The sequence below is a fragment of the Nipponia nippon genome, unplaced genomic scaffold (assembly GCF_047370975.1).
Source record: "Nipponia nippon isolate SJK-2023a ecotype South Korea unplaced genomic scaffold, ASM4737097v1 scaffold_6, whole genome shotgun sequence".
Lineage (NCBI taxonomy): Eukaryota > Metazoa > Chordata > Aves > Pelecaniformes > Threskiornithidae > Nipponia > Nipponia nippon.
The window spans coordinates 2,132,870-2,156,121 of NW_028262380.1; the positions used below are offsets into that span (position 1 = coordinate 2,132,870).

Below are 23,252 nucleotides of genomic sequence, written 5' to 3' on the forward strand. Positions count from 1 at the left end.
TTGTTCCTTCATCCCCTGAAAAAAAAGAGAAACTTCCCTTTCTCTAAAACTTGTTCAGACTTCATTAGCTCAGACAAAAATAAACAGATGCTGGGCGAGTCCTGCTAGCGCAGACCATGCCTGTACCTCACTCTCCCGTCCCTTTCCGACCGCATCCGCGTAACCCTGCATCCCTCTCTGCTGGCATCTTGTGCCCCGTTAAGATGTTCCTCGGGGAAGTGCTGGCCTGCTCTGGGCCACCGCCTCCCTCCCAGAAAGTCACTACGACGGGTGCTCGGCGCCAGGCTCGAGGTTCCCACTGCGGGTGCTGGTGTTTGCTCTTCAGCCGCGCGCCGGCGGCAGCAGAAAGATCTCCTCGTTGCTGAATCCGGCGAGGCTGGGCGGTGGGATCTCTGGAGCGCGTCGGGACCCCTTTCCTCATACCTGGTCCCTGGGGCAAGCTCCTGGGATCCACCGAGAAGCCCTCGATCCGCCGCAGCCTCCTGCTGCTACCAGAAGGTCCAGGGGGGCTGCATCATTTCGTAGGTGGGGATGCTGGTGACGTTGACGGGAATGGAGATGACGGCCCAGGGGAGCCCGTGCTGCTCCAGGGAGCGTCTGATCATGTACCTGGAAGGATAAAGAGGCGACGGGCGCGCCTGAGCCACCGGAGTTGGGAGAACGGAGCCCAGATGCGAGCATAAACCGCAAACTGGCTCAAAGAGAAACTCTGCGGGTTATTTATAGAACCACAGAATCGTTAAGGTTGGAAAAGACCCTTAAGATCATTGAGTCCAACCGTTAACCCAGCACTGCCAAGGCCACCACTAACCCATGTCCCCAAGCACCACATCTCCCCGGCTTTGAAATACCCCCCAGGGATGGGGACTCAGCCCCTGCCCTGGGCAGCCTGGGCCAGGGCCTGACAGCCCTTTCGGGGAAGAAGTTTTTCCCAATACCCAACCCAAACCTGCCCTGGCGCAGCTTGAGGCCGTTCCCTCTCGTCCCATCGCTTGTTCCTGGGGAGAAGAGACCGACCCCCCCGGCTCCAGCCTCCTTTCAGGCAGTTGCAGAGAGCGATGAGGGCTCCCCTCAGCCTCCTCTTCTCCAGGCTGAGCCCCCCCAGCTCCCCCAGCCGCTCCTCCCCAGCCTTGGGCTCCAGCCCCTGCCCCAGCCTCGCTGCCCTGCTCTGGCCACGCTCCAGCCCCTCCATGGCCGCCTTGGGGTGAGGGGCCCAGCGCTGAGCACAGCATTCGAGGGGCGGCCTCACCAGTGCCCAGCACAGGGGCACCATCACCTCCCTGCTCCTGCTGGCCACACTGTTCCTGATACAAGCCAGGATGCCACTGGCCCTCTTGGCCACCTGAGCACACTGCTGGCTCACGTTCAGCTGGCTGTCGACCAGCACCCCCAGGCCCTTTCCCACCAGGCAGCTCCCAGCCGCTCCTCCCCACGCCTGTAGCGTTGCCTGGGGTTGTTGTGACCCAAGTGCAGGACCCGGCCCTGAGCCTTGTTGACCCTCACCCAGTGGCCTGGGCCCATAGCTCCAGCCTGGCCAGGTCCCTCTGTAGGGCCTTCTGCCCTCCAGCAGATCGACACTTCCACCCAACTTGGTGTCACCTGCAAACTTCCTGAAGGTGCCCTCAATCCCCTCATCCAGATCATCAATGAAGATATTGAACAGGACCGGCCCCAAAGTGAGTGAATTCGCTAAAAATCTGGTTCACCAAGCCCAGGTGGGACACGCTGATCCCTGTTTTGTGGGGACAAGGCTGTCGCTTGGCCCTTCCCGTGGGATATTCCACGCATGGGAAGATGAGACATCCATTGGCCGAGGCACCTACCCGTCCCTGCCCAGCAGGAAGAGCGCGGGGATGTCGGCTGTCTGCCTGGTGCTGTCCTGGATCATCTCGATGTAGAAGCTGTCGTTATCGTAGGCGTTATCTGCGATGATCACCGCCCGTCCGCCGTGCTCCTGGATCACACGCGTCTTCGACAGGAACGAGCAACCCCTGGGGCAGAGAGCGACAGATCTTTGGTGGCCACAAGCAGATCCTCGGCAGGTACGAAACCTGCAAGTGCCGGAGCTTGCCTGGAAATGCCCGAACCAGGGACTGTCTCGCTGGCCCCGCGCCTCCCCCAAACCCTGCTCCTCTTTGAGCCTGTATTTTAGGAACAGGCTGCCCACACCCTGCCACTCTCTCCTAAAAAAAAAATAAAATAAAATAGGGCTGTTTTCCAACTTGGCGCAGGCTGTTTTCTAAGAGACGCCACATGAAACGCTCTGGTGTAGGAGCAACCTCACGTTTTCCTTGTATACCCACAGGTAAGTCACGGGAAGAAGCTGGAGGTGATGGGAAAACGTGTCCGTGGCACTGTCACCCCTCCTGCCTGAGGGTCCCCCCAAACAGCTCCCGCGACGCCAGACGTACCCCCTCTCCACCAAAGCGATCTGGTCCTGGATGAAAACGCCATTGTTCAGCTCTCCGCAGGCTTCGGGGGGATCCGCCGGGACCAGGTGGATCTGGTCGTACCTTGTGTTCTCCGAGAAGGGAGACGGGCAGGGGTGAGTGAGGGGTGGCTTCCCAGCCCTGCCGCGGCCGGCCCCGCTGTCCTGTGCTCTGCTGATCCCCCTGCGGGGTGGGCTTTGCGGGAGATTTTAGGGCTTCCCGGTGCAGGGACGCTGGTTGCCCCTTTCCAGCCTCTGCGGAGCTGTCCCGAGCTTGCCTAGACCTTGGTGTGACCATGGGGAGGGGAAACTGAGGCACGGCACCGCCCATACATACAAGTGCTCCCGGGGAACACGTGCAGAGCCAGAAAGCATCTTTTCCTCCGGTCACGTCGATGTACCACACGTTTCCTAGCAGATCTGCTCCTGCATCCCCGGATTTATTCGGGGAAAGGTCTCACATCTGTAAGACCCGTTGGTTTCTCCCTGCCGTTCCCCGTGGGAGCCCGACGAGCCCTCCTGGGACGCGGCTGTGCCTCTCTCAGCCCCTGGAGGAGGACAGAGCGGGGCATGCGCTCCCTGACCACACGTGGGACCAAACTCCCCCTCCGAAAGCCCGCTGAGGCTGAAGGCAGGGACCAGCGTGTGCCTCCTTCCTTAGGGAAAGGCTCACGGAAGAGCAATTAGCTACATTTTTATAAAAGGCTTCAAATCACCGGGTCCTGCAGCGGAGAAATATTAGGATGGGGGGACCCAAGACAAATTCAGTTCTTAATACTTACAAACACACCGCCAAAATCCTTGGCGGGAGTGGCGGTGAAGATGTAGCGGATGTCTCCCGGGCTCAGCACTTGAAAATACAGGTATTCATGGATGCGTAAACCTGGGCGTGCACAGAGAGAGGTGAGAGGCAGAGAAAACAAAAGGGAAAATTCCTGGGAGAAAAGGGAAAATATCCAGCTACCGGTCCTGAACTGCAGCACGCTGAAGGGAACAGACCCTTCGGCAACGCCAGCGCCGATTTCCAGATGGGGGGAAGGCACCGGGACTGGGGTGGAAGGGGAAAATGCAGTCGGAACACGGAGGGGATAGGGGTGACACGCACCCGGATCGGGTTGCACAGAGGGGAAATGCGCTTGGACTGAGGCGTCCTGAAAAGAAATGCCCTTGGGATGGGGTGCTGGGTGGGGAAGTGCAACGGGGTTGGGGTGCATGGAGGGGAAATGCAGCCGGATTGGGGTGCAGGAGGGGAAATGCAATGGGGTTGGGGTGCACGAGGGGAAATGTAATGGAGCTGGGGTTCATGGAGGGGAAATGCACCTGGACTGGGGTGCTGGATGTGGAAATGTAATGGGGTTGGGGTGCATGGAAGGGAAATGCAATGGAGACAGGGTGCAGCGAGGGGACATGCACCTGGATCACAGTGCATGGAGGGGAAATGCAGCTGGATGGCGGTGCATGGAGGCAAAATGCACCCAGATTGGGGTGCACGGAGGGGAAATGCAATGGGGTTGGGTGCATGGAGGGGAAATGCACCCAGATTGGGGCGCAGAAGGGGAAATGCAATGGAGACAGGGTGCAGCGAGGGGAAATGCACCTGGACCACAGTGCAGGGAGGCAAAATGCACCCAGATTGGAGTGCAAGAGGGGAAATGCATGCAGAAGGAGGTGCTGGATGGGGAAATGCAGTTAGGTGGGGGTGCAGTCATGGGAAATGCACCTGGATTGGGGTGCAGGAGGGGAAATGCAATGGAGCTGGGGTGTGGTGATGGCAAATGCCTCCGGATTGGGGTGCTGAACAGGGAATGCACCCAGAAGGAGGTGCTGGATGGGGAAATGCCATTAGGTTGGGGTGCACCGAGGGGAAATGCACCCGGATTGGGGTGCAGGAGGGGAAATGCAATGGTGACAGGGTACAGCGAGGGGAAATGCACCTCGATTGCGGTGCATGTAGGGGAAATGCACGCAGACTGGGGTGCAGGAGGGGAAATGCAATGGAGACAGGGTGCACTGACGGGAAATGCAGCCAGATTGGGGTGTTGGATGGGGAAATGCAACAGGGTTGTGGTGCAGTGATGGGAAATGCAGCCGGATTGGGGTGCAGGAGGAGGAATGCAATGGGGTTGGGGTGCATGGAAGGCAAATGCAATGGTGACAGGGTGCAGCGAGGGGACATGCACCTGAATTGCAGTGCACAGAGGGGAAATGCAGCTGGATGGCGGTGCATGGAGGCAAAATACACCCAGATTGGGGTGCAGGAGGGGAAATGCAATGGGGTTGAGGTGCAGTGAGGGGGAATGCACCCAGACTGGGGTGCAGGAGGGGAAATGCAATGGGGTTGGGGTGCAGTGATGGGAAATGCACCCAGATTGGGGAGCAGGAGGGGAAATGCACCAGGATTGGGGTGCACCGAGGGGAAACGCAACGGGGCCGGGGTGCAGGAGGGGAATGCAGCCGGATGGCGGCGCGCCGAGGGGAAAGGCAGCCGGCCGGGCGGTGCGGGGGGCCGGGGCCGGTCGGGGCGGTGCGGGGGCCAGGGCCGGGGCCGGGTCGGTGCGGGGGCCGGGGCCGGGTCGGTCGCACTCACCGCGGGCCGGGCAGGAGCAGAGGCAGAGGCAGAGCCAGAGCGAACGGCGGAGCATGGCTGCGCCCGGCGCCGCCAGCCGCCCCGCCCCCGCCCCGCGCCCATTGGCGGCGCCCACGCCGCTCGCCTTTCTATTGGCCGGCGCCGCCATCAATCTCCTGAGAGATTGGGGAAGGCCCCGGCTGCGCTCTCCGTCCCGGTCAGCTCGGTGACCGCTCCCGGGGCGGCGGGGCCTCGGTCTCCCCTCACCGGCCCTGCCAAATAAAGCTCCATCCACCAGCCCTGCTGGCCGTGTGCCCGCTCCGTCCCTTGACAAATAGTGAACCGCCCTCCCGGGCCTCCCTGCCTCTCTATGCTGTTCGGGAAGGAAGGGCACCTCCCCGGGGCCGCTCTGTCCGCCCGTACCATAGAGCGCGGCCGGAAGCGGTCGCCTAGCAACGCGCGCTTCCCCTCCCGCCCCGGGGAAGCTTCTCGGCGGGCGCGGTGCATTGTGGGGCGGGGCCTGGCTGAGGCGCGGGCAGCGAGGAGCGGCGCCAGGATGATGGTGAGTCCCATCCGCCGCCATCCTCCCCTCCGCCGCGCTCCGCCGCCCGGGGGCGGTGCGATCGGCCCCCGCCACCCTCCGGGGGCCGTGTTTGGCGGGGTTGTGGCGGCGCCGGTGGGCGTTCGGGAGGGGAGCGGGCGGGGGTGGCGGAGGCCGCCCTGCCGCAGAGGCCTGCCGCTACCCGGGGCGTGAGGGGGCACGTCGGGCCCCGGTTCCCGCCGGGCGCTGGGTGGGAGCTGCAGTCGTGCAGCTCCCGGAGACGCGGCCTCCGCGTCCCCCTCCGCCGCAGGGCCCAGCTCCTCCCCCGGCTGCGGGGCCCCTTCGGCTCCGGCGCTCCCCAGCTCCGGGCCCGGTTGCTCGGGAGCAGGCAGGCGGCGGCACACGGGCGGTGTGTCTGCCTCCGCCCGGATTTCCTCGGGGATGCCAAGGTTCCTTTTCCATTGAGATCTCTCCTCTGGTGGGCGTGGGAGAACTCGGTGCGTTTTCTTCCACGAGATCTTTGCGGGATTTAGGATCTGTGTTTCTCACACCCCTCTCGTACTCACACATCGGACCCTCAGCACCAGCTTTGTCACTCCTTAGTGCAGCAGTCATAGTGTAATTTTGCTCTCTGCCCGCAGGTGGTTGTTTAAAACCGGGTGCCTCACCAGCTTTGGCTGTGTTTGGACTGTGCTCGAGCTTTGCCTGCAAGGCACGTTTGCTTTCTGAAAAGGGCTGGTGCGCGCTCAGAGCAGCGAGAAGCCCTTGGCTGCTCTGGCCTCTGGTATCCTCTGAGCCGTCTCCAGCACAGTTTGTTGTCAGGCAGCTGTAATCAGGGAATGGTTTGGGTTGGAAGGGACCTTAGAGACCATCTCGTCCAACCCCCTGCCACAGGTAGGGACACCTCCCACCGGACCAGGTTGCTCAGAGCCCCATCCAGCCTGGCCTTGAACACTGCCAGGGATGGGGCATCCGCAGCTTCTCTGGGCAGCCTGGTCCAGGGCCTCACCACCTTCATGGTGAAGAATTTCTTCCTTATATCTAATCTAAGTCTGCCCTCTTTCAGTTTGTAGCCGTTATTCCTTGTCCCAGCACTATGCTCCCTTGTAAAAAGTCCCTCTCCAGCTTTCCTGTAGGCCCCCTTCAGGTACTGGAAGGGTGGTCTGAGCTCTCCCCGCAGCCTTCTCCTCTCCAGGCTGAACAACCCCAGCTCTCTCAGCCTGTCCTCATAGGAGAGGTGTTCCAGCCCTCTGAGCATCACTTAAATTGTGTTCGTCTGCCACGTCCTCTCTGTGAAAGCGTCTTTCAGCAGTTGCTATCCTTGGGGCAGCTTGGGCTCTGATCTGAGGGGTGACGGAGAAGGGGCTGTTGTGCCTGTTCTGCTGAGCATTTTGCTGGCACTATAATAAAAAAACCACTAATCCAGTTGCAGCACTCATGCAGTTCCCCTCTCTCTCAGTAGTTACTGCAAGTATTGTCTTCTCCAGTCTAGCATTGCAATCAGAACTTTGCTGAACTACGCTGCACGGAGGAAGGCCACTTTTGGGGACAGTTACAGTACGGTCCCGGAGTGTGCACTGGAGACACTTGGGTGAATTCGTAGAACCGTTAAGGTTGGAAAAGACCCTTAAGATCATCAAGTCCAACTGTTAACCCAGCACTGCCAAGGCCACCACTAAACCATGTCCCTAAGCACCATGTCTACCCAGCTTTCAAGTACCTCCAGGGATGGGGACTCCACCCCTGCCCTGGGCAGCCTGGGCCAGGGCCTGACAGCCCTTTTGGGGAAGAAGTTTTTCCGAATATCCAACCTAAATCTGCCGTGGTGCAGCTTGAGGCCGTTCCCTCTTGTCCTGTCGCTTGTTACTTGGGTTCCAGTTACGCTGTGGGAGCAATAGGAGGTGGAAAGCAGTTAGCTCGCGTGAAGGCAGAGGAATTTTAAGGAGGCTGCAGTTTTTGATCTCGGCCTTTTTGTGTGATGGTAGCTTACTGGGCTGTGTGAGGAGTTAGCTCCAGGTTGTTGGGATTGGAGTAACGGCTCTACTGTGGGTTCTCTCTTCAGCCAACACCGGTTATCCTGCTGAAGGAGGGGACGGACACCTCGCAGGGGATCCCCCAGCTCGTCAGCAACATCAATGCCTGCCAGGTTATTGCGGAAGCCGTGCGCACTACCCTGGGACCTCGGGGCATGGACAAGCTCATTGTGGATGACCGGGGTAAGCGCTGGGCAGTGGCCTGTCACAGCCATGTAGAAAAATGGCTCAGAAATAATCTCCAAGGGCAGTGCACGCGCTTTATATCTTCATATCAGTTAAAATGGGCATTTGCATATACGCAAACTTCAACTTCCTCACCCCATACTAAACTTAACTCTCACAACAGAGGTTCAGCCTCTGTTTCTGTTCAGTTTAACGCCTTGACTCTGGCCTCCGCTGTTAAGGGAAGAAGATTGTCACACCTGCCTGAGGAACTACCTGTTTGCTGGCTGCTAGTCTGATTTAAAGCAACTGTGGTCTTTGTTTTTAGGCTAGTGGGACTAGATATGAGAAGGTCCATACCAGAAAGGAGGTTTCCGAGTGTCTTGAACCTGGTCTTCAGCTATCCCTGACCACCTCTATTTATTTATTTTTTTTTAAATGAGGCTTGTAATATGTGTGGAGTTACTCAGCACTTGTGGCTGAGCGTGAGGTCAGTGGATGTTACTGGGTTGATTTTGTGGGTGTGATTTAGGGATAAGACTTGTCCCCCCCTCGGAAAAGACTTGTGTGAAGTCACCAAACAGATGTTTAGTTTGTGGTTTTTTATTGCTGGTACTGAAGGGTGAGGTGGAAGGTCTTTAAATAGTTTTTGCAAACGGGAACTGTAGTAACTTTTATTAAAAAGGAGAATTGGATTTAAATTTCCATAATAACTACTGTGATTGATTTCTAGTCTCTTCATGTGAGTGTCAGGCTAGAATATCTGTTTTGATCTGTCTGGGAGGCTATTGAGAAGTAAGAGGGAAATAAATTTAAAGCCTCTGTGAGTTGGTGTGAAGAGTTGTTCTCCACTGAGACGAAATTCACTTAATCTGCTCCAAAAATGGACTAAAAAGACGCTGTTAATATGGAATGGAGGCACCTGCTGAGACACCCTCTGTGAAACAGCTGCTCTGGGCTCCCCCTCTCCGTGGGGGTGACCCCTTCACTTTGCTTTTCAGCCACTTTACAGTTGTGTATCTGGCTGCAGGAGCATATTAAAATATCATGATCACATCTGAAATTGCACAGGAGAAAAACAACAGTCATTTGGCTGAAGAAAAGTTACTTTCAAGTGGAAATTGGGGATGCAAGCCTGTGGTTGTTTAGACATAACAAAATTCACAGTGATGCAGGACCAGGGCTTGATTGGGGAGCACTGTAGCGTAATAACAGGTTGGGGACACATTTGACCTGCAAGGTGAACTGGTGAAGCACAGCGAGGCTGGCTGGTCTGAAGTTACTGTTGTATTAATGTCTCTCTGAGGTCTGAAAAGCTCCCGTGGGTGTTGGGGTGCCCTTTCAGAGTGACCAGGGCTTTACTTGCGGCAGTCGAGCTTGACGTCCTTTTGTATATCAATCCTAGGCAAAGCCACCATCTCTAACGATGGTGCCACCATCCTGAAGCTCCTCGATGTTGTCCATCCGGCTGCGAAGACGTTAGTGGACATTGCCAAATCTCAAGATGCAGAGGTAGGAGGGTAGCCCGGCTGCGCTCGGAAGCATAACACGCAGCAGCGAGCTTGCTCCTGTCAGTGGTTGTGTGGACTTGGTGTTAACAGGTGGGAGTTGCTCATGGAGTGCTGGCATTTATTCTGGTTTCTTTATTGATGCCTTCTGTTTTGTGATGACTTTTGAATCTTTTACGCTGTTTCAGCCAGATCTGATGGGTGGTTTGGAAACTTCAGAGGTACAAAGTACAATGTTTCATGAACATAGGTGACTGGGAAATGAGACTTCACCTCAAACGGGATGTAGTCCGAACCCAGCCCTTCTTAATCACTAAAGAATCCAGCCGCAAATCTGTGAGCAGAGAAAATTATGAAATCTGATTTCCTCTGGAAGCCTTTGCATGGTTTTGGAGCTGCTGTCACAGCGGCTCTGCAGTGTGCGGGTGACACAGAGCGTTTTCTCTCCATGCAGGTTGGTGATGGTACAACGTCTGTAACTCTGCTTGCTGCTGAGTTCCTGAAACAAGTGAAGCCCTACGTGGAGGAAGGCCTCCATCCTCAAATCATCATCCGTGCTTTCCGCACAGCAACGCAGCTGGTAAGGCAGCACTGCTCGTAGCCAAGGAAGGGCTCGGCTGCTGCTGCAGAGCTGAGGGGTGTATTGGGCTCCACCAGAGCGCCTGGGGAGAGGAGTTCTGTGCCAAAGAGGGAAAATAACACACTTCCAGGCAAAAGTCAGTAATGAATGGGCGTGGGGGGTGACAGTAGCAATCGCAGGATGTCTTACTGCAAACATCAGCTGCCTTCTCTGGTGTCAGTGAGCTGTTATTGCCAGCTAGTACCTCTTGAGCGCTATTGCTTCCTTTGGTTTTGCTCCAAGGAAGAGTAAGTGGGAAAATTGATTTCCCATTCTCCTGATCGGTGCTACTCCTTGGTAAACCTTACGTCCCGTGAAGCACATCAGTCCCGTTAACCTGAACCTTCTCTGGAGGTTAACTCCTTCAGTAGCCCTTTGGTTCCCCAGATCTCTGCTGAAAACAGTGGAGCAGCTCTGAGCCTCTTCCCAGTCCTCTTAAACTTACGTTGATGTGTTTCTTAGAATTACTGTGCTGGAAGGGGTGGAATAGTTTAAATGCTTGAAACTTCAGTGGTGCTGAAGTAGGAAATAAAAGGTGACATAAAATACAAAGAGAAAAGTTGGAGATCTGATCAGCTTATGAGCAAGAATCATTAATCCAGCTGTTGGCTTGTGTTTTGACAGGCTGTAAACAAGATCAAAGACATTGCTGTTGCAGTGAAGAAGGAAGATAAAGAGTAAGTTTCCCTTACAGATGACCTGGTTGTGTAGCTGGGCTTCAGTTAGCTGGTGCGAGGGCGTTTCTGACTTCGGCTGTGGCTCTGGCTGAGGTCTCGAGGTTGAGCTGAGCAGCTGCAGCCCCACACTGGAGCTATTTTGGAGCTTTTGGAGTTTCCTGCTCCTCCAGGGGAGACACCGTGCTCTCACTTGGGCTGCAGCAAAGTATATAGGCCGGTGTCTTCCAGTGCACATGGAGGAAGCTAGGTACCAAAATAAGTGGCCTGATTTCTTTTTTCCAGTGGTGGTGGAGACTTGCAGCCTTTGCTGCAGTCAGCGGCAGTGTTAAATGCTCAGCGCTTCTCTGAAAATCAGATCGCTTTTTAGCTGTTGCATACACGAAGTTAGATAGCTAATAGCAGTAAGGAAACGAGGTGAGAATACGAGAGTTCCTTTTCTCCCTGCATTTTAAGCTCTTGTCTGCTTGATCTGACCTTACTAATACCTGCAGTAAGGCTTCAAGTTGAATTGTGTAACCATCTTAAATAAACCAAAATGAGTTGTATCCTTTCTACTGTCCTGTGACGCGAAATACAGTAGTTGTTGTGGTCAGCAGTAACGTGGGTGATAGAGCCTGGGAGTTGGATCCATGTTTCCTGGTGTCCCTTGTATCATCCACTCTGTTACGGCGTACGTTACCTGAGTTAATGCTTTGGCAAATGTGCCACCTTTAGAGGGTTTTAGAAAATTCTTACTGCCTTCGGATGAAGGAGAGGATGCTGAGCCCTGCTGTTTTGCTCAGGGCTTGGTGTCTAAAAGCCAACCGACCTGGTCAGTGCTAGTCTGATGCTTGGGCTCTAAAAGGGAGAATCGTACTTTGACATCTGTGCGCCTTGCTTTCCCCATCGATAGAAGGGAGCTGATCTTTGCTCCTATCAGAGTGGATCAATCACGCCATGCACCGTGTTTTGTGAGCTTGTGAAAAGAATCGCCAAGTGAACAAGACCTTGTTTTTTCTTTCTTTCTTGCAGTGAGCAGAGAAGCCTGCTGGAGAAGTGTGCGGCCACAGCTCTGAGCTCTAAGCTGATCTCCCAGAGCAAGGAGTTTTTCTCCAAGATGGTCGTAGATGCTGTCATGATGTTAGATGACTTGTTACAACTCAAAATGATTGGAATAAAGAAGGTGCAAGGAGGTGCTTTGGAAGTAAGTTCTGTCAGAGCCTGTGTGGGAAAGGGTAGGAGACAGCGATCACAGCTCCTTTGGTGGGTTGACTCCAGCAGAAATGCAGCCTGGTTTGATAATGCCTGTTCGGGAATTACCAAAGCAAAACAAAGCTGTCGTTGTGAGGAAGAAGCTTAGGGAGTAGGGCTGGATTTCTTTTCTGTAGGTAGAGAATCTGTTTTCTTGAGCCAAATGCAGTCTTATCTCCCCACCCTCTGCAGCGAATGTTGTTACTGATACAAATTCCATTTATATCTCTGCAAATAATGAAATATTTTTTTTTTTTTGGTGGGAAGTCTTTGTTCCTTCTGGAACCAAAAGCCATACAGTCCTGGTAGTATGCATGAGTACTGGCTTGGGAAAAATGCAAAGAAAACGTCGTGAAGGAGCTGATCTAGCGGTGGGCAGGGCAGACGGGCTGTGTGGTTTATACCACCGTGCTGGAATACCTGCCGTGTACGGGACTGCATGCGGGTACGTGGTAGGAAGTTGTTCTTGGGCTGTGGACAGCCGGTGTGTCCGTGCTCTCTCCTGCCTGTACCCTGTGTAGGTTTGGCCCGTCACTTGGGACCCTTCTGCTGAAAAGTAAAGCGCGCCACAGTCTCTCTGAATTATTATGCTGTGGCTGTTACCGTCTGTAAACACTCTGCATGAGCATTTTCATTGAGAAGAGACGTTATAATTATGCCATTATCTTGCCCAGACAACTAATTTAGTGAATTAGGAACCTTTCAGCATCTGTTTTTGTGGTGTCTGGGCCTGCTGGTATTCTGAGGCTTGCAGAAATTGGTCCCCTGGGGAGGGTGGTGTCTCCCGTTCCGCATAAAAGCGGCTCTCCCTACTCCGTAGCATTTGGCCCTTGTACTCCTCTGTCGGACTCCCTGGAGACCCGTACGAGGATGGGGCAAATAATTTAGCATGGTACTTCTCGAGGTTGGCTTGCGAGAGATCCTGGGTCATCTCACCCTGTCAGCCAGAGCAGGGAAAGTCCGTGCTTGTCGTCTGTTAGGAGGGACAGGGACCCCCTGGGCTTCAGTGACGGGGCAGAGCCAAGCCTGCAGTGTGTGGTTAGATACTCACGGGGTAGGAGATTTAGATGCTGATTTCTCTCCCAGCCATGAAGTCAAGAAGACCGCTTCAGGGAGCGGTGTTGGGCAGGGCAGTCCAGCTGCAAAACAATCCCAGAGGTGGTGGTGGAGCTTGGAAAAACAAACCAGGGCAAACAAAACCCCCGAGCGTGGGGCTGTGGATGAGAAGCATCCATCTTCAAAGGGTAGAAATGGGAAAGACATCAGAGAGAGAACAGATTGCTCCATCCCTTGATCTTCAGATTGTATATAGCATCTTTTGCTGCGGTGTCTTGAGGGGTAGAAAGGAAGTGATAGAAGCTGGTTTTGTGAACAGAGAGAAGAAAATATTTGCTGCTTATTTTCTCTAAAAGTGGGTTAATCAAAGGAGACAGCTGTTGGTGAGCGCTTTGTAAATGAGGACTCTGAAAGCAGGGAGTCTCCTGTGGGAGTTACTAACCCTGTTGAGAAAACCTTGGGAGCTGAGCCTAACGCAAATCCCTGTCTTCAAGGACTCCCAGCTGGTGGCCGGAGTCGCTTTTAAGAAGACGTTCTCTTACGCTGGGTTTGAAATGCAACCCAAGAAGTATCAGTCTCCCAGGATCGCCTTGCTGAATGTGGAGCTGGAGCTCAAAGCCGAGAAGGACAATGCCGAAGTCAGAGTAAACACGGTGGAGGTAAGAGCCGAAAGGGGAGCCTGTCGTGCTTCCTCATGCCCGCAAGACGCGGCGGCTGCTTGAGAGCCAGCGGGATAAATGGGATTGCCTTCTGCACATCCTTCACCCCCTGAAAATAGCTGATGGGTTATGCTGCCTCGTTTGGGAGAAGGGTATGGCAGACTTTGAAGTACAGCGAGTTTAAGGCATGTTTGCTCAGTCACTGTGCCTCAGGCATGCCATAACTCGTCAGCTGTGTGGTGACTTCTTCACGCCTAACAAGTGGCCTTCCAGGGAAAGCTTCTTAAGCAGTGCTTTAAATGCTGGAACAGCTTTCAGCGTATTTCAGCAAACAAGGTGGCCGTTTGGACAGTAGTTGCCTTTCCATCTTGTTAAAATACCTTTATGAAACATGGTCATTCTCTGACACCTGCTTGGAAAGCACCGCAGTGTTGCATGCATTTGGGTCCTGCGTAATTGTGGTATCTGAAGATCCCTGGGTGCTTTGCTTTTGGGGTCTTGGCCCCACTGTGATCTTAGTAATGGTGTCCTTAAAGTTCCCCTCTCTGCCACGGTGAACACGATGGTCTTTTTTGTTGTAGTCGGCTGCTGCGTGTGGTGTTGCTGTGTGCTTCCGTAAGCTTTCCCAGCTGCCTGTGGCTGTGTTTCACTGACTGCTAGGGCACAACAGGCTTGTGAAGCCTGAGCGCGCTGGTAAAGCACGAGGCTTCTCAGGATCTGTGTTTTTCCTCTGTGATGGATACTGTAAGTCTCTCCACCCCAACATCCATGCGCAGTCCTGTAAACACCTCTCAGACACCTGTATCATCCCTTCGCCCTCCTTGCGCTCGCTCTCCTGAGCTGCCACTGCCTCTCTGTCACTTCCTCCAGCCCCTTTATTGACTCAGTTCTGCTGCTGGAAGCATTTTAACAGACGTGGCTCTTCGGCATAAAATGGAGTGACCTAAAATCACCTGTGAGTCTTGGAAAGCAGTTGTCTGCCAGGGCTGCGCAGAGCAGCGTCGCTGCTGCCTTCGTTTTAGAAGAGCTCTCCCTTTGCGGGCGCTGCGGCGTGGCGTTTGCAGCCCTCTGTAACGTGAATGCTTGTCCCGTTCTCTCTCGTCCCTGCCAGGATTACCAGGCCATTGTGGATGCCGAGTGGAACATCTTGTATGACAAGCTAGACAAAATCCACAAGTCGGGAGCCAAAGTCGTCCTGTCCAAACTTCCTATCGGTGATGTGGCTACTCAGTACTTCGCGGACAGAGACATGTTTTGTGCTGGCCGTGTCCCGGAAGAAGATCTCAAGCGAACTATGATGGTGAGCTGCCTTGTTTCCGAATAAAGACTTGGATTTCGTTTTAACAGTGCCAAGCTGGTCACATCCAAAACAGGGCAGCAATCGGTGACTGAACACACTGTTCCTTACAAAGATTTAAAGTTAAAATCAAGTATTTTTTTTCCAATGTGGTTATTATGTAAAGTTGCCATGTACTGACAAAGCTGTTCCTTGATGGATTGAACAATCACACACTGATTGCATCTGTGCTGCTTTTTTGTTTCTCTGATGCTGTTACGTATTAGGGTCTGTACATCGGGTCGGTAGAGGTTTATTTTCCGTAGTTCTTGCCTGTTCCATCGTGAGTGTTTTTTTCCTAAGCTTTCTTTGTGTAGCTGCTGGACTCTAGAGCCTGTGAGTCAGCGCTTAGAAGAAGCAGAATCTTATTTTGCTGTCGAGGATTGTTTCTGATGTTGGTAGCCTGCCTAGATGCCTGAGACGGGAGGAAAGTAGAAGGATTTTTTCCTGAATCTGGCCTGCAGGGTGGTTTTGCATCAGCTAAAAGGCCGGGCTGTCTCTGAAGAGCGGGAGCCTGCTGGGCAAATTTGTCTTGTTTGTCAGTGTTGGTAATGCCGCACTTTATCTCCTTTCCGTGCAGGCCTGCGGCGGTTCCATTCAGACTAGTGTCAGTGCCCTGTCGGATGATGTCCTGGGCCGATGCGAACTCTTTGAGGAGACTCAGATTGGAGGAGAGAGGTAAATACGTCAGCTGTGAACCTGTAGTCCTGTGTAAGCACTCTCATACAAGTTTGAAAAATTAGGGTCTGAGCGTTGGCAGGTTTGAGCATCTCTCAAGGTGACGGTGCAAAAACAAGATTGCATTATTTCTGCTTTTTATGAGGCTGAGGGAGGGGGCAGGAGTAAGCTTTCATCTAAATGTTACCTCTTTTATATGCTGTTAAAAATATATATTTATTCCCCAATGCCTTGTAGAAAGCCGAGTGGTATTCTTTGATTCGTAACTTAAAAGCAACGCCTTTTGGGGTTGATGGGAGTGGCGCTCCCCTGATATCCTGCAGTCCCACTGTACGATTGAGTGCCAGTGAAGCTGGGTACTCTATCATGGGGTTCTTCCTGTCGCTGGAGGAGAAATCCTCTCCGGGGCTGTCTGTTAGCATCTGCTGTGTTCCTGCCGAGTGAAAATGAGAGCACCGGTTTAGCGCAAAGCCCTAGCAACAGGGAGAGAGTGGGTTTTCCTGGGTCAGCTTGAATTTCACTTGTATATTGCCAGGTTCTGCTCCTTCTTAGCTCAAGATCCGATAGGGGCACTGCGCAGGGTGAAACGGCTTCATTCACGCGTCTGGCTTGTAAAGAACTTCTCGGTTCCTGTGCTGTCGTATCGGTGCAAAGCCTGCTCAGCAGCAGCACTGCTTCTCCGTCACCTTAACCCTTCTTGTGTTGTGCCGTCGGCAGGTATAACTTCTTCACAGGCTGCCCGAAGGCGAAGACCTGCACGATAATCCTGCGAGGGGGTGCGGAGCAGTTCATGGAAGAGACGGAACGGTCCCTGCACGATGCCATCATGATTGTCAGGAGAGCAATCAAGGTAAGGACTGGCGGAGATACCTCCCTGCTGGATGGGCTTTGGGGTTGTCGATCGGACCTGGCACAGCTGTAACTCCTTCTAGAAACCTTTTCACACACCAGCGTTTGGCTAAGGTCTCTGTGGAGAGGCCGGGAGCTCTCAGCCGGTAGAGTGGAGCAGGCAGACAAGCAGCATCGGATCGATTAACTCGAGTGCTGTTCCGTGGCCAAAGCAGTGTTGTCTCTGTAGCATTGCCAACCGCTTTTTAGGCACGCCTGGTTTTCGCCTTCTCTTCAGTACAGTCGTAACTTGTGCTTGCTGGGTTGTGGTGTCTTCTGTCAACACCCCCGTCCTCAAGGGAACACAAGATTTGGGGTGCGTTGGGTAGATCTTCAGTAGATTTGAACAGCAGGGCTGATCCCCTGTGCGTGGCAGCACCTGCTAAAGCCACTTGTTCCCTCTCGGTGCCCGACCTGAGGGGGTGACTGTCCCCTGACTGCGAAGTGGGGCTGGGAGCACCGAGAGGGAAGTCTGAGGGACGTGTGAACGTGAGCTCTGCTTGAGGAGTTGCTGGTCCTGTGTGATCGATGCTGCCTAGCTGCGGGTGTTTCTGGGTTAGGCATGCTAACGTGTTAACGCGGTGTTTTCTGGTTAAAAACAGCTTTGAGGCTGAGTGCCCTGAGGGGATGGGAAGAAGCACGTCAAGATTTTTTTTGAACTGTTTTGCTTTTAGAAAGAACATCCTGATCTCCCTACTGAAAAAAAAATAGGGAAGGGAAAAAAATAGCAGAACTTGGCTGCAAAGTGCTGCTGTGAATATCTTTAATTTTGAATGCTTTACAAAAGCGAGGGAAACTTGCCCAGCACAAGGGAGCCGTGGTCTGCCATCCCTCCCCTGGTCCAGCCTCCCCAAACCGCTCCTTTATCTTGTGCACAGCTGGAAGGAGCCGCTGGTTGCTGCTGCTGGAGGTTCTTGGCCTGTTTCTGAAGCTCCCAGCGAGGTGCTCCCAGGGATGGCAGCAGCCTGGGCTGCAGCTTCCCACGGGCCTGGCGCGTCTGCGTCACCCTGAGGTGCAACACTTGCAGGAAAGGAGGCTTTCCTGCTCTCCCCATTCCTGGAACGAGAGTGAGAGTTTCCCTTCTTCTTGCAGAACGACTCGGTTGTTGCCGGCGGTGGTGCGATCGAGATGGAGCTTTCCAAATACCTCCGGGACTATTCCAGGACCATTCCAGGCAAGCAGCAGCTGCTGATAGGCGCTTACGCTAAAGCCCTCGAGATCATTCCCCGCCAGCTCTGCGACAACGCCGGCTTTGATGCCACCAACATACTGAACAAGCTCCGAGCCAAGCACGCGCAGGTGGGTGCCCACCTTTGAACCGAGGGCTGTTGGGAGGAACCAGCAGCGTGTGTGATTTTTCTTTCTTTCTCTTTCTTTCTTTTTTCTTGAGCCGGACGGATCCGGTGTAATTCAGCTATGCCCATGTTAGGACTGTGTCCTCTTTGATTACGTGCAGCGTTTCGGTTTCAGAGCGAGCGTGGGCCTGGTGCAGGTTTCTATAAAAGGAAATGATCTGTTTTCCCTTTGATCACAGCTGTCGGGTGACTTCTAGAGCTGGGAGTTTTGATTTGCTTTTTAAAAATGCATCATTTGTCAGGAGGGAGGCTTCTATATTAAACATTAAAGTAATTAGAGTGTAGAAGTTGGCCGAGCCATGTGTTTTCCAGAGGAGCTGCAGACCGAAGGTCTTTTTATTGTGTTTGAGCCTCGGTTCAAAACCCCCAAGTCACGCTTGCGATCATTCCAGACCTTGTGGAGCGTGCGTGCACACCCACTCCTCATTCAGGCAGGTAGAGGTTGCCCCTTTGCTTCTCTCGGAAGCAGCTGCCGCTTTCTCGGGTCACCCCCACCACGTTTCATCCCGCTGATGGTTGTGAGGTTAGGAGGAATACCCCGAAACGGGCGGCTGTATCTTGGGCTGCAAAAACGGGGGCTGTGGGCCGGGGAGTGAGACAGCAGTGGAGTGGAAGTCAGTCCTGTAAATCTTCTACAGCTTCTTTCTGAAATGGTGCGCACCTCCTACTTTATGAGGCTTCGCTGGCACTGTTTGCTGGCAACAAAGACTTTCTGGGGTTTTTTTTTTTAGTTTTTCCCTCAAATATTCTTCCTTCCTACAGCAAGGTCCAGTCTCTGCCTCTCCCTGAACATTCTCACGTCTGGGCTTCCCAGCGTGCTGGCCCCAAGTCCCGACCAGCCCAATAACGAGCCCCTCTTCCCTCTTCTCTCCCACCAGGGAGGTATGTGGTACGGCGTGGACGTGAACAACGAGGACATCGCCGATAACTTCGAGGCCTGCGTGTGGGAGCCGGCCATCGTGCGCATCAACGCCCTGACGGCAGCCTCCGAAGCCGCCTGCCTCATTGTCTCCGTGGACGAAACCATCAAGAACCCCCGTTCCACCGTGGACGCTGCGCCCAGCGGACGGGGCCGGGGGCGAGGCAGACCCCACAACCACTGAGACCCTGCGCCCGTCGGTGACGGGGAAGCTCTCCTCCAATGTGCAAAGTGAAAAAAAATGGGTTTCTAGCTTAATTAACGGGCCGTTCGCCAGATGGTCATTTTGAGGGCTTACAGGCAACCACTGGCCTTGTTTAATTAGAGTCAAATCTTGGCCTCGGCAGCGGCAACCTCCCGCGAGATGCCCTGCCCCAACATTTCCTACACAGCACTCATCCCCTTAGGCTCGCCTCGGCCTTCCGCCGGGAAGCCGCGCTGAGCCGAGCCCTCTTCAGCGCTGGCCAGTAGCGCAGCGCGTGTAGGGTTGGTTCGTATTTATAGTTTTGTTTTTTTTTTCCCCCCTCCTTTCTGCTGGGGGTTTTGAACCCAGTTGCAAACACAATAAAAAGATGACTTCGTTTCAGTGGCCAACGGGGGTTCCTCTGTTCTCTGCTGCTTGCTTCGTTCGGCAGAGTGGTAGCTCGCGGTTAGAGCGAAAAGGTGAACCTTTCATACTGGTTTTTGCCCCGTTTCAAAGCAGGCGCTGTGCTGGGCAGCAGGCCCGACTCCTAGCGCACCCCGGTGTCCCGTGCTTCCCAGACAGATCGCCTCTGCGCTCGTCGCCTCCCTCGGAGCTCCTCGCTGCTGCTCGGTGGCGTTTCTACTTGCTTTTTGCTTTTCGTGGCTGATGTCTCCGGCCCTGGCGGGGGGATGCGTAGGGGCGGATCCGGGCGCTTGGGGCGTCTCCGGCAGGAAAATTCTCTTGGGGAGGCAGGGGCCTGGTAGGTTGAAAGCGTTAATGGAAGACAGCGGAAGAAAGTTGGTATCTAGCTGGTATCAACCCTCTGAGATCTCGTTTAATTAGGCAAGCGGATGGTGCATTACACCGCAAAACGTGTTACTTCTGCCGTGTCCATAAAGCGCTGCCGTGCGACAGGCGCAGAGGCCCCCGGCGCGTCCCTTAAGGTGACCCTCGCGGCCGTTCATCTCGCCTGAAGCGCCTTTTGGCGGCGTGCGAGCCGTCGTCCGTGAAAAGCGAGCGCCGTTACAGCTTTTGTGTAAAACCCTCTCGGCCTTTCTTAGTGGTGGCGGTTAAAGCCGAGAGAAGGCGTTGCCTCCGGCAGCGTGGTCCCCTCTCCCCGCGCCCCAGGCCGCCCCGCCCCGGCCTGCCGAGCTCGGCTTCCAGCTCTCCCTGCCATACTCCAACCTCTAAAGCCGCTTCCCAGCTCTGCAGGGTTGTAATCTGGGAACCAGGAATCCCTCGGCCACCTGGGCTCTTTTCTCCACCAAAAATTAATCCCCCTTTTTTTTTTTTCTTCCAGGACTGTTCAGAAATCATTATTTTTTTCAGCAGAGAACCAGCACAAAAAGGTTCAAACTCAACTTTTCCCTCTGCAGTGGGGAAAAGAAAAAAAGAAAACTCTTCCCTCTAAGGTCAGCCCCCTCCCTTGCCGAAGGCCGTGGGGCCGGGAGTCGCGTCTCGGCCCTGCTCCCAGCAACTGGTCTCACTGGTTTGGCGCTGGAGCTGGCCGGCACTGGCCTGGGTTCAGCGTGGCTCCCAGGAGAGTGAAAACCCCACCTCACTCTCAAGAGTCTTTATTCAACGCTGAATCATAAAATAGCTCTTTACACACCGTTTGGTTTTTTTTTTTCTTTTTTTGTAATTCTTTAAATACACACTGTTTACACTCGGCAAAATTTCAAAGCAACAACATCAAAGTGCGTCTACAGGTGATAGTACCAACCAAAGTGCTAAAACCACGGTCCCCCGCCACCGCCTCGCCCGCTCTCCCCGGCCGCCGTCGGACCCTGCTGCCACCGAACCCCCCCGCGCCGCCCCCGGCGCCTCCCCGCCTCCGGCTGCGCCCCGATTTCGGCCCAATTCGGCAGCACCCTCCGGCAGATCCAGCGTCGAGGACCCGGTTTAGCATCAAGGGACCGCGGGGAGGGGAGGGGAAAGGGACGTTTGGTTCTCCAGACACTGGCACATGGCTGCGAAAGACTAAAATAGACCTAAATTTATATAGATATAAAAAAATAACTTAGGAGGCAAACTCGCTACCTTTCGGGAGGGGGAGGTGGCTGTACAGGGCCCCTCGGACATCGCTCGCCGGGGCCGAGCTTGCGCCGGAGCAAGCGCTGCCATGAAGTGCTTTAGGGAAACGATTGCTATTCCTGTATATATATATATATATATATATATTTCTTTTTTTCCTCTCCCCGCAGGGAGCGCGTCCTCTGATTATCTCTAAGCAAGTGTGCGTTACCGCGCTCGCTTCCCAAAGCCATCCCGCCCTCCCGCGCCATTGCACCCGCTTGGCCCCGGCCCCAGCCTGCCTCGTCCCCCCCCTCCCCGGGGCTCAATCCTGAGGCTGGATCAGAAAAATCCCGTTTTTCCTGCTTTCGGGCTGTTTTCCCTCCTCTCCTTGCTGCTGTGCACTAGGGAAGGCCGTGCAGCCGCTTTTGCTTGGGGCGGGAGGCAGCGTTTCGTCCGCCGCCGGGATTATTTTGCCTCCCGCCGCCGGGGAAGGTCGTGCATCACCGCTCAACAACCATCTCCGGCTGCTAAAAATCTCCCTGTTTTCTGGTTTTTTTTTAAAGCATTTTGTCATTTGGCACCGATTCCCAACTGCTGTTGCTCCACCCCAACCTGCAGGTCTGCAACCCAAAACGAGAGGCTGAAGCGATGCGCCAGCTCCTGGGGTGGGCTCCTCTCAGAGCTGAGAAAAAAACGTCGTTCGACCGCTTTCAGAGCCTTTATCAACGCTTTTTGTTCTGTTTTAACCAAATCCGGAGCCTTTCGGAGGATCCAAACAGGCTGTCCGAGACCCGGCCGCGGCGGTGTCTTGGGTGGCAGCTGGGACCGTGACACGGCGAGAGGTGGGATGTGTTTTCTTGCTTTCTTTTCTTGATGAAGAGGTTTAAAAACCTCCTTGGACGGAGCCAACCTGGGGGCTCCCCCTTTCCTGGAGCCCCTACCCCCCTGGAACCCCCCAAGCGGGGGGCGCGGGGATGAAGGCAGGAGGAGGCAGCCGATCCCTGGAGCATCCCCGGCTCCTGGGGGCTTGGAGCCATGGATGCAAGCAAAATCCCGCACACGAAGGAGACAGAAAAACATGGATTCGGGATAAATTTGGCCTCCGAGCTGGCTTTGCTGGTGTTGTTCCTCTTGAGATCCCTGACCGGCACCCGAATTCAAGAGAAGAGGAATGTCGCGAGCGTTGGCCATGGGGGAACCTTGGGCAAACTCGCTAGAAAAGGGATCAATCCCCCCAAAACTGGTCCCACGGGAACCAGGTCTGGCAGGAACCGGCAGCACCGTCCATCCAGCCCCTGCCAGATCTGGTCATCACCGTCGCCCCGAGCGAAAGCTGCTCGCCACCGATGCTCGCCCCGAGTTGAGCGGCTGTGCCCTGGCTTTTGCTGGGGATTGTCATCGCAGAGCCCCTCTGGGGCTTCTCTAGGGTCTAGTATGGGGTTGAGCTCACACTGCAGCAGTCCCTTCCCTACCAGCACCCAAATACACTGCGTGATTTCAAGGCTTTCCCAGAGGATTTGGTATTCCTGTGCATCTCCATCGTTTCCAGAGGAAATGGGGCTGAAACCTTACAACCGACGTGGTGAATCCTACGGCCACGGGCAGCGTCGCCTGAGCATCCCGCAGGGCTGGGGCTTTGTGGGGGAGCCAACGGGGCCGCGCGCCGGCGGGATGGGGAGGGAAGGCAGCAGGGAAACCATCAATGTGACATTTCAGCGGAAGAAATACGGAGCCGTTAATGAGCTCGTTGCCATTAACAACCTGGGCAATTAGGAGCCACCGGGAGGGCAGGGAGACGCAGGGCTCTCATTACCACCAAGCCTGTGTCGCTGTGCCAGCCACCTTCATCCACAGCTGAGGAGGAGGAGGAAGGGACCCATCCAAGCCCAGGCAAAATGGGGAAAAAGTCTGCTTTCCATCTTCTGATCCTTGAACCTGCTCAAGGTCTTGCGTCATCGCAGGATTTTTGTAAAAACGTGGCTTTGCTAAGCCAGAAGTTGGACTTTTTGGGAACGCCCCAAGGGGAGGCAGATGGTTTGGTCTGGTCTCGGCAACACACCGAAGCACCAAATTCGGGTGAGGTTGTCCTGCCATGAGTTACAAAACCCTTGCGGCAGCGGAGGGATGGGGACGTCAGACACCCACACACACTCCGTGTCACCGCGGCCACCAGCAGACACAGCCACCGCGGCCACCAGCAGCCGCTTCGGCCTCGCTGGCGAGCACAGAAGGTTTCTCCAAGAGTCCTCAGCATCTCCCCCTGCTTTCCATCACCCCGTCCTCGCCTTCCCCATGGCCCGGAGGAGCCGGGCACGGGCTAGCAGCAAACCCAGAGCAGCCACCTTCAGTCTTCAGACACGACTCTCCAACACGATAGTCTTTAAGCATAGAGTG

The 23,252-nt window shown here is 54.7% G+C and overlaps 2 protein-coding genes across 3 annotated transcripts; one reads left to right on the forward strand and one right to left on the reverse strand.

The window, feature by feature from the left end:
* Positions 1–38: 38 nt before the first annotated feature.
* On the reverse strand, positions 39–5,283 carry PRADC1 (protease associated domain containing 1). Its single transcript, XM_087735977.1, has 5 exons — positions 5,016–5,283; positions 3,211–3,311; positions 2,412–2,521; positions 1,824–1,991; positions 39–609 (listed from the first exon to the last, which is right to left on the reverse strand). Exons 1-5 carry the CDS (start codon positions 5,161–5,163, stop codon positions 489–491), a joined length of 648 nt encoding a protein of 215 aa, XP_087592103.1. The 5' UTR covers positions 5,164–5,283; the 3' UTR covers positions 39–488.
* A 141-nt stretch (positions 5,284–5,424) lies between these two features.
* On the forward strand, positions 5,425–19,252 carry CCT7 (chaperonin containing TCP1 subunit 7). Of its 2 annotated transcripts, XM_087735974.1 has the most exons (12): positions 5,425–5,556; positions 7,598–7,751; positions 9,139–9,245; positions 9,696–9,821; positions 10,485–10,537; positions 11,549–11,720; positions 13,318–13,482; positions 14,594–14,782; positions 15,399–15,496; positions 16,214–16,346; positions 17,477–17,683; positions 18,618–19,252. In XM_087735974.1, the coding sequence occupies exons 1-12, from the start codon at positions 5,551–5,553 to the stop codon at positions 18,840–18,842; spliced, it is 1,635 nt and encodes a 544-aa protein (XP_087592100.1). In that variant the 5' UTR covers positions 5,425–5,550; the 3' UTR covers positions 18,843–19,252. The 2 variants fall into 2 exon arrangements, with proteins under 2 accessions (XP_087592100.1, XP_087592101.1); XM_087735975.1 differs by lacking the exons at positions 5,425–5,556; positions 7,598–7,751 and adding an exon at positions 9,430–9,577 and having other exon boundaries at positions 9,230–9,334.
* The last annotated feature ends 4,000 nt before the right edge of the window (positions 19,253–23,252 follow it).